This window comes from the organism of the source record quoted next, unplaced genomic scaffold (genome assembly GCF_019419815.1).
Source record: "Pyrus x bretschneideri cultivar Hongxiangsu unplaced genomic scaffold, Pyrus_bretschneideri_v1 Contig28, whole genome shotgun sequence".
NCBI lineage: Eukaryota > Viridiplantae > Streptophyta > Magnoliopsida > Rosales > Rosaceae > Pyrus > Pyrus x bretschneideri.
The window spans coordinates 2,433,766-2,444,240 of NW_025999590.1; the positions used below are offsets into that span (position 1 = coordinate 2,433,766).

General features: G+C 40.3%; 2 protein-coding genes across 2 annotated transcripts; one reads left to right on the top strand and one right to left on the bottom strand.

Annotated features, from left to right (window-relative positions):
* The first annotated feature begins 3,450 nt into the window (after positions 1–3,450).
* Positions 3,451–4,179, top strand: LOC103949668 (splicing factor 3B subunit 6-like protein). The gene has a single exon (XM_009360781.3). The coding sequence runs from the start codon at positions 3,546–3,548 to the stop codon at positions 3,918–3,920; it is 375 nt and encodes a 124-aa protein (XP_009359056.1). The 5' UTR covers positions 3,451–3,545; the 3' UTR covers positions 3,921–4,179.
* Positions 4,180–4,459: 280 nt separating this feature from the next.
* LOC103949667 (histidine kinase 5-like) lies at positions 4,460–9,549 on the bottom strand. The gene is given in 13 exon segments (XM_018648055.2): positions 4,460–4,707; positions 4,802–4,981; positions 5,079–5,677; positions 5,680–5,902; positions 5,993–6,096; positions 6,183–6,585; positions 6,685–6,815; positions 6,902–7,202; positions 7,293–7,520; positions 7,662–7,718; positions 7,900–8,716; positions 8,940–9,036; positions 9,124–9,549. Coding segments are annotated over 11 exon segments (3,072 nt in total). The 5' UTR covers positions 8,620–8,716; positions 8,940–9,036; positions 9,124–9,549; the 3' UTR covers positions 4,460–4,581.
* Between the last annotated feature and the right edge of the window lie 926 nt (positions 9,550–10,475).

Sequence of the window (10,475 nt, forward strand, 5' to 3'; positions counted from 1 at the left end):
AACTCACACGAGAACTTCCTGATGGGTCACCCATCCTGGGAATGCTCTCGCACGCTACTCGCTTACCTTTAGAGTTCCTACGGAACCCGAAACCAGTGAGCTCCCAAAAGGCCTCGCGCTAGGTAGGGATGGGAATATACATTTAAGGATCACCCCCTTGGGCGATGTGGGATGTCACAAAAAGACACCATCTTGGATGCCAAAAAGCCAAAAACGTCACTTTGATAGCTTCGCGTGTTGGTCCTTTATTTCATCACCATAAATTAACTGCTTAGTAGAAAAATGTGAAACTTTGATACGAACAAGTTGAAAGATTCGTGAACATCTTCCAATTGGAATCACTCTAAAATTATCCGTTTGATTATTTTTTGCTCAAGAAGGAGTTGTGTGTCTACGTTAAGAATATAAATCAAAGTATCAAAATGCAAGCAAAATCACCAATAAATTATAAATAAGAAAAAAATAAAATGTATAATATAATATCGACTCATCATTGCCCAAGAAAGCAATTGATACAGTTTCATAGTTTCACATAGTCATGTACTCATTGTAGATGTAGCACCTATAATTATACTTAATCTTATATGGGTACAAAATATTGTAAATTGGGTTAGAAATAAAATGATAATATGTAACACATGAACACCACGGATTTTATAGAAAGCAAATACTAATTATTCTCTCTAATAAATACATAACTTTGTTACAACTTTAGTATACCTCTCGAACGCCAAGAACCTAATTATGCAGAGGTGCATATAAACCGCCCTTATATGGCTTCTTAGAAAAAATAAATGAACGAATTAGCATATAAGTGAAGGCAGCCACCACAGCCTAAGAGAAACCAACTAATAATCTCTAATGCACCTTTCAGCCCATGAAATCCTTGTGAAGATCCCTCTTTCACATTCATCACATCATACTACGGATGCCTTAGGTCATCTCCAACCAAGGGTTCAGAGGGCCAGAAGGTCGAAAATAGCCCTAAAACCGTCTCCAACCGAGGGCTATGCCAAAGTTCTCGTGGGCCCCATTGGACAAAAAAAGGCCAAAAGGCCAATCGGGCGGCCCAAATGAGATAGCCAACTGGCCCCGGGCCAGGCTAAGAAATTTGAATCTCAACAGCTAGCTAACGTCAACTAACCGTTATTTTTTAATTTTTTTTTGGGCAAAAATTTAAAAAGAAAATTTAATTAAGGCCCAAAAAGGTGATTGGTAAGCATGTTTGATTGCTCAAACCTCTCCCACAGCCGATGTGGGACAAATATAATGGGTGTCACACATGCAAGTTTTTGGTTGCTCAATTCTCTCCCGACGTGGGACAAATATAATGGGTGCCCCAGATATAAGCTTCCTATTAGAGATGGTAAATGTGCATTTATATATGGTAAACGTGTATTTAATTTAAGTTGTTGTAGTTTTTAAATTTAAATAATATGTTTGGCCCTTTGGCCCTCGGTTGGAGATGTTTTGTTTGTGACACGGCTAAAATGAGTCCTATGGTCTTTTGGCCCTCGGTTGGAGATGGTAAGAAATATGGCCATGCACTATTCATTAAAATATTAATTTCTTGGAGGACCAGAGGGCTAAAACGAACCCTCTGGCCAACCTTTGGTTGGAGATGACCTTAAAGTTTGGAAAGCCGGATCAAAGTCCTCAACCCCATGAACAATCAGTCTTCCATCGTTGTAGACATCCCACTCAGTGACTTTGACTTGGTCAAGAGAAGTGTATCCGTCAATGCCGGTGGGCAGGGAAGTAACAACGAGAGGATGACAGGGCCCTTCGACGACTACAAGTGAGAGCTGGGGTTGACGCTGATGGCGTCGGTGGCTGCCCCTTTTTTTTGGTATTTACATTTTACAGTTAAGTGGCATGCACATGTCGGAAAGAAATAGAGGATACACGAAAGAGACATCGATTTGGGGACATTCGTGGCTCTGTTGATCTATTGGAGTACGTATTTTCATCCTCCAATAGCTAGACCAAATTTGATTTGTGCTATAATATATATGTATTAGCCGAAAAAACAATTAAGTTTTTTTACACAATAAGAAACAAATTAATATCCAAACAAAGAAACAGAGAAACATTAATTATCTCAGAAGATACAAATATGATTTTTGATGAGTCTATTACGTAGATTTGATCAATTTCTTCACGCACTTAACAGTAAGAAAAATTGTGTCAAGAAAGTAAGGAAATACAGTTAATTAAAAAAATTGGAATACTGTAAAGAGTTACAACCTTAACTAAGTACCATAAAACGCCAAGAACCTAATGCAGAAGTGGATACTCTCCATCCTCAGTCGGTTTATTACAAAAAATAAAAGCAGGAATTAGCAGATAGGTGAAAGCAGCCAGCACTGCTAGTAAGAGAAACCAACTAATAATCTCCACTGCCTTTGGCCACCAGAAAAATCCTTGAGAAGAATCCTCTTTCACCTTCATCACGTCGTACTGCGGATAGCTGAGAGTTTGGAAAGCCGGATCGAAGAAGTTCTCAACCCCATGAACAATCAGTCGTCCGTCGTTGTACACATCCCACTCGGTGACTTTGACAAGGTTGAGAGAAGCAGTGCCGGTGGGCAGAGAAGTAAGAACGAGAGGATGACCGGGCAGAAGAGTGTCAACCTTGGAACCATGACCGAAAGACGTCTCCACGGAATCTTTGTCCATCTTCAACGGCACAACATGATACTTAAGTTGTGTCAACGGAGGCTGTGGATACTTGGAGTAGAAGAAACAGAAAAGCAAAGAGATACTATTAATATTGAAAGACAAAACGATGATTATATAAGTTCTTATGCAGTGCCGGCAATTATTTTAATGAACTTTAAAGGCGAAAAGGCGTAGAGAGAGTGGAAGTGAGATCCTGGGTCGCAAAGAGAGATCAATGGGTTACTTTGACCCGGTTGTAGCTTAAGGTTGTGTTATAACTCTAGATATTGAGATTAATCTAAGGGCTGATAAAGAAATGCGCAAATAAGACACTTGAGAAGCCATTCAAAACATATGGCTCGTTTGGATGTGCTTTTAAAATGATTGAAAACGCTTTTAGGGAAAATACTTTTAGGTTCCAAAAGCACTTAAAGTGCTTTTTGCAAGAAACACCAATTATGTGCTTCTTTCAAGAAGCACTTTAAGTGTTTTTTCATAATTTACTTGTATTTTTACTAAGGATTGGTTTTAAAAACTTTTTTCCACTAAAAACCTTTTCAGTAATTTTAAAAGCACATCCAAATGAGCTAATAATGACCAAAAACCATCAACATGAATAAGGTTCACAGGAAAATTGGGTTTTCTATTTCAGCCCATTTCACTAATTTAAGGCCCACAGATTTTAAGTCGGCCCATTTTGCCAATTTAAGGCCCACATATTTTAAGTCGGCTTCACCTTCTTCTTTACCCCTCTTTTGACAGTCCGAAACCCTAATTTAATCAGAGAGTACCAAATCAAGCACCTCTCTCCGTCCCCAAAGCCCCAAACTTTCCCCGTCTTTTTCTCACTTTCGCACCATCCAAACACCCCCACAACCGCGACCATGAGCACAATCAGCCTCCGCAAGGTCAACACCCGCCTACCGCCGGAGGTCAACCGCGTGCTCTACGTCCGCAACCTCCCATTCAACATCTCGAGCGAGGAAATGTACGACATCTTCGGCAAGTACGGCGCCATACGGCAGATTCGCATCGGGACGAACAAGGACACCAGAGGCACCGCCTTCGTTGTTTACGAGGATATCTACGACGCCAAAACGGCGGTGGATCACCTCTCCGGCTTCAATGTCGCGAACCGGTACCTCATCGTGCTGTACTACCAGCAGGCCAAGATGGGCAAGAAGTTCGACACGAAGAAGAAGGAGGAAGAGATCGCCAGGATGCAGGAGAAGTACGGCGTCTCCACCAAAGATAAGTGATTCCTCCGCCGCTCTTGTGGTTAATGTTGTGCTGTTTGGATGCTGGGATTATCTGATTATCCCATTCCAGGTTATCTTTATTCTGGATTATGTAATATGCTATTTGGGATTCTAGATTTTAGAGGTGTTTGTTGCTTGGTTATCCTCAGCTTCGAATAGTGAAAACCAATGATTTTAATTTTGAACAGTTTGATCTTTTGGAGTTGTTGTATATGTACAATTTTATAACCCGATAATGCTGATAATATTTTGACTGAAATATGAATCTGATACATCGATTGCGGAACTTTCATAGCACAAGCAAACTATCATAGGTGTTTATGTCAATCGGGTAGGTAGTATTCGACGCATACTATAAATTTTGGAATGTTACGGGATATCTGTTATGACTGTTATCGGTCCGGATTATGTAATATGCCATTTGGGATTTAGTTTTTGGATGCGTTTGTATGTTATCGTGGCTTGGAATTGTGAAAACAGTTGGTTTTAATTTTGAACAATTGATCTTTTTCGGAGTTTTTGTGTATATACAATTTGTATTTAGGTGCTACTAATGTTTTGAAGAGAGGAATATGATACATTGATTACAAAACTTTCCTAGCACAAGCAAACCTTCATTTTCTTTGTACACAAACTGTAGGATTTACAATAGATGCTTGTATCAATCAGGTAGGTATTGTTCGAGACGGTCTTTCAATTTTTGAAATGTTACAGGCTTCGGCACAAATGAGTCCATTCCACTTTTGAAACATTCTTCTGCACTCTCTGAAAATGCATTTGCTGTCATCTGCATCATAATGTGATGGCATTAGTATATAATGCTGTTAGTAGCTTATGAGAAAACTTAGGTTAGAGCAATAAGACTGTAAATATAGGCGCACCGCTATGATTGGGATTCGCTTTCCACAAGGCGTGTAGCCATGACCGTTCTGTGTTGTTTCTGATGAAGGCAGAGGAAGCTCAATTCCAGCTTTCTCAGCTGCATCCCAGTTGCCAGTTTCTTCATAAGAACGTATAAGTCTTGTAGTTTGAAGGCCATCCATAACTGGCATGTGAACATCCTGCAAATTTTACAACAGCCATAAGTACCAAGATGTGTGTGATTCTTTTGTTTCTATAGATGAATACAGCCTTTGGAGTTTTGTAGAAATTATGTACCATGAGGATGAGATTGTATCTACAGCGTTGAACTGCACGCACAGCTTCCATTCCGTTGTTCACAACATCCATGCTATGGCCTAGCCGCTTCATCATGTTCTGCGCCACCATAACATTAATCTTGTTATCTTCAACAAGAAGAATTTTAGGTTTTGATGTTGGTTTTGGTATTTTTGAACTGCTGCTACAAGTACTGTCCGAGTCTGCGTCGGGTTTCTCCTGCCTCTTACATGTACCTTGGGGTTCTCTTGTGGGTGCCTCTACAGCTATTTCTCTTCCTTCCGCTGAAGGATGACTTGAATCTGTACTTATAGAGTCTTGGAATCGGTTATCCATGTCATCTCGACCCTGTTTGTTTGTACTAGCTGGATTTTCACTACTAGGGTCTCGGTTGCGACTCGCTGAGGAACTCTCTGGTTCTGATAACGTCTCCGCAAAATCACCTTCCGAGCAAGAGTTTTCAACCGAAGCTATCTCCTCCGGTCTCATGTTACTGTTCGGAAACGAGTATGAATTTTGTTCAAGCCCATTGAGTTTATGCGAACCAGTAAACCCCATCTTTTGCGGTAACAATTTTGGTGTCCTGGCGGATCCATTAGAGAGAACAGAGAACCCAAAGTCCTCGGCTGGAACTGGAAATAGCTCTCAGCTACTTCATCAGTTGCGCCCTCTTGGCTAGCCATATCCGAAGCTTCGTCAGAATCATTGGGGTCATCGGATTGTTGTTCCGACGATGTCAAGACCTTGTACGGGAGTACAAATGTAAATGTCGACCCACGTTTTTCTTTGCTAGATACTGTGAGTTGACCCCCCATTAGCTCGACCTGCACCAAAACACATCCAAATGCTCTAAGAAAACAGTTAAAATAAAATTGGGTAAAAACAGTAAATAATTTATGGCAAAAAGTATTTACCAATTGTTTGCATATTGCTAGACCTAATCCTGTCCCTCCATATTTCCGAGCATGATCGGCACTGACTTGCATGTATCTTTTAAACAGAGAAGGTAAAGCATTTTCTGATACATGAAAAGTTCAAAAGAACATATTTAGAAATTTCAGTTTCTTCGATCCATTTGAAGAAGTGACCACTTAAAAAGCATACCTGGTATTCCGATTCCGGTGTCGTATACATCGCATCGTAACCAAACCGTTTTCGTTTCTGGCAAATGAGGTTCGTCCTCTTGATCTGCTGCATCCATCGAAACCTCACTCTTGGCCGGGGTTCTAGGTTCGTAGGTAAGCGAGCGATTTTGGTATGGTCGGTCTACATCGAAACCCTCTTGATCACAAGAAGTTTGAGACGCTGGTTTCTCCGCTTTCAGTCCATTCTCTGAAACCGTCGATTGAACTGTTTCCGAATTTTGGTGACATCTTTCACCCTCTTCCAATGACGGATCCGATACCACGTAGAGTTTTATCCCAACTTTCCCTTCATGAGTGAACTTGATCGCATTACTTACCAAATTGGTTAGAATTTGGCGAATCCTTAAAACATCGCCGATGACCTGAAATCGAAACAAGAAAATGAAAACACAAAAATATTTAGATGTCCTTAGAAAATTAGAAATGCAGAGGATGCAGGCGCTGCAATATAAAGCTCTCACTTCCACGGGAACATCCTCAGATACATGCCCTTCCAGGTTCAAAATCTTCTGCAATGATGCCGCCGCCGTTTGTAGTACATGCCTTACTACCTCTCGTGGCCGGAATTTCGTAGCTTCCAACTTCATTACTCCTGCACCAGCAGAGTTGAGGAATATCAGATAACACGAGGTATTGTTTCCGTGAATGATAGACGAGGAAAAGGATGAACCTTCAGACCTGACTCCACCTTGGAAAGGTCAAGGATGTCGTTTATCAGTTGAAGGACCAAATCTCCCGAAGATAACATGACGTCCAAAAGTTGGCGTTGCTCGTGATCCAGTTTCGTGGTGGTGAGAATCTCAGCCATGCTAACAACCCCGGAAAGAGGCGATCTTATCTCATGAGACATTGTTGCAAGCATCTGTTTCGCTCGCATTGTCTCCTCTGTGATGTGAATTGTTTTGTTCAGTTCTGTTTCTTTGGCTTTCTGGACCGCGATTTCCTCACGAAGCTTTGCCATCTTCTCTCTTTTCCTCACCTAAATCATGCCCGAAGGTGTACGAAAACCTCGATTGATAAGTGATCAGAAGAAAAGCCTTGAAATTCAACACTAAAAATGTGCAAATACCTGATCAGTTACATCCATCCCCATATAGTTTATACCAATTGTCTCCCCTGCCTTGCTGAAGACAGGTTCCACATATATCAAAAACGTTTTCGACCCAAACAAGGGCGTTTCAAATGTAATCTCCCTTTTTGAAGGTATGCCTTTCTCTAGGACCTCTTTCTTGAAATCTTGAGATTCTTTAACGCCGGCTCCAGAAAAAATTTCAACATCTGTTCTTCCTATAATGTCCTGCAGAAAAACAACGAAAGCGACGAACTTTAAGTGGTTCAGTATCACCCTTTCACTTAAGCAATGCTGCGAAACAAGAAGCGAAAAACGAGATTATAAAGAAGAGGTGAGGATTAAGAACATCAGTGGCAATGAAATTACCTCCTCTTGCAAACTTGGGAAGTGGTTATAGATAAATCGATACCGCAATTCTTTATCCTAAAACAGAAAGCAAAAGAAAATGGAAATCAGTGATAAGTGAGACCGTTTCGAACACAAACATAAGCTGTAGTTGTCCGATGACCAAGCCTTGTAGTTATGCTCGCCTAATCCTTCGTTACTCTCGCTTTATCGTTAAGAAAAATTTAAACAGAGGATTCACATGGTATTATAAATGTACCTGGTGGCCAATAACAACAGGTGCATTCTGAAGAACAAAATGCAAGAAATTATCTGCTCTTTTCAAAATTTGAGAAAGTTCTTCAACTGGCGATGACTGCCTTTCAAGACTCCGAATGCTTTCCTGCAATTTTTCCACAAGAATCTGCTCTCTCTCGGCACTCGCCTCCAACAGTTTCTCCAATTGCATTGCCCTCTGCTTCCAGTACGCAACAGTATCATACTCGGCTTCTACCTCAACCCTCTTGGTCAGCACAACAACATCATGTTTCTTCGGGGCAATTTCCGGCCATATGTCATAAACTTCATCCAAAATCGAAATGGGGCGCTTGTCGCCTCCATAACTCTCTGCCTCAAAGCGATGTTCTTCCAGTATCTCCAACTTCTTGAGCTCAACCTCCTGCCTTTGCTTGCTTAAGATGTCGAGTTCTTCTCTGAGAAGGCGCACGGCATTTGCCTGCTTATACTCCCAGTGTTTTACGAGGAATGCAAGTTGCGAAGAGCCCTTATCGGTGTAGTTTGTCAGCTCGACAAGGCGCTGGAAATCAACGATTGTTGGTTCCTCTATGAATGTCACCTCCTCCAACATGTCCAGATCTTGCCCCGGCTTGTCTATGTTGAACTGCTTTCCGGCATCAGCTCCGATGTCGTCAGGCCACATGGAAGGGAGACCTTCCATGTCCATTTCGTCGATGTTGTCGGTCTCCGTATCCCAAACCATAACTTCAAAATTTTACCACTTTCTCACTCCTTGCATTTCAGTAAATCATAATTTTTAACTTTCTGCAACATATAAAAATGACAACTTTCCCGGGACCCTGAAGAAGAATCCCAATTCTGATCAAAACCGAGATGCCGAAAAAATGAAAGTAAATCAAATTCAAGAGAAAAACTTAACTGGAAGTCTCAAAATTAATCGTGAGAAACAATTAAATTGAGAACTAAAGTGTCAAAATCAACAAACTATGTTGTTAATTTTTTCACTTGTAAGTTAAATCACTTCTCATTTTTTTCCAATAGAAGGGAAGACAAGACAAGAACCTGAATTTGGGCACAATGAAGCCGAGATCCATGATCCATCAACAAAAACAAGTCAAACATGATTAGAAAGCCAAATGAATCAATGGGGTTGATCAAGCTGCATAATTTGAAAAATAAAACATACCCAAGTGAGAAATCAAGGCCAAAACAGTGAATTAACGACTGCCATTGACGAAGAACTAACCTTTTCGCAACGAAACAGAGAAAGAAGAAGAAGAACAGAGTCCGAGAATGGCGAAAAGCTTTCACTGTATATCTGAGGAGGGATCTTATCAACTGGTTTAGTCAATAGGCTTTCGCCGAAGATGAATCAACTAGAGAGAGAGAGGAGAGCATGTGAGGGAAGAGAAAACCACAAGAAAAATATTTGGGAGACAAGAGAGAAAACCAAGAAGCCATGTGCATTTGGAGGTCCAAAATCTTAGAGAATTATTGGTTCCTTATAAGATGGCCAATTTTTTATTTAAATCTTTGTTTATCTTTCTCTGTTTTGTTGGAGGTTTTACATCCTCTTCTGCTACCCACCAAAAAGATTTGATCTTGCATACAGAAAGCTTGGAATTTTCTCTCCCCGGTCTTCTTTCTCTCTCTAGAAAATGCGTGAGCTGGAGGGGAGAGAGAGAAGGGGGATTTTCGGAGTTTGGAGTTTTTAAATGGGGTGGGAGATCATGTTATTCCCCGCCATTTCCTAGGTGGGTGACGTGTGGAGGACGGCGCGTGTAAACGACGCGACAGCAGAGGGGGTTTGAGTGAAGAGATTTTTAGTGTGACCGTCACACGAGATGGTACATCATATGTCACTATATAAATAGTGGAATTTGTGTGTTAAAAGGTTAATAACTTAAAAAGTAAAATTTTCCACCATTTACATAAAAACACGTGGTGTACCATTCGTAATCTCGTCACAATCAAAAATTTCTTGTTTGAGTGAGAGTTGATGCATTACATACTTATCATAGACTTAACACTTCAATTAGAATTTGAAAAAAAAAAAAAAAAGAATAATGCTAGGGAGACTAAATTTGCAAACTAAATGATGTGTCACCAATGAGAATGAGCACATTTTTCAACGCTTAAGTAATAAACCAATTATAAACTTCCATGTCCTTTAGTTTTCATAACATTACCCTTAAAAAAAAAAAGGATAATGCTAGGGAGACTAAATTTGTAGACAAACTTTTCTAGAGTAAATTGTAGCAATGATCCCTCAATTTTAATCAAATTGGAGCAATGGTCATTTTAATCAACTTCGTCGAAAATTTTGTCAAAGTAAGTTATATTGGAAGGACCATAGCTACAATTGGAGTCCCTTAACTCGTCAAAACGTGTAGCTATGACCATTTCCATCAACTTCGTCAGAATTTTGTCAAAATAAGTTACGTTAGTAGGATCATTGCTACAATTCGGTTAAAGTTTGATGGACTACTGCTCCAATTGGGTTAAAGTTGAAGGATTATTTCTCCAGTTGGATTAAAGTTGCTGGACCAATGGTAATTGATTTTTAGTTAAGGGATCATAGTTGCAAATTTTGATGAG

Bases quoted from the DNA above. Each gene is read 5' to 3' on its own strand.
- LOC103949668 (XM_009360781.3), top strand. From the start codon at position 3,546: ATGAGCACAATCAGCCTCCGCAAGGTCAACACCCGCCTACCGCCGGAG.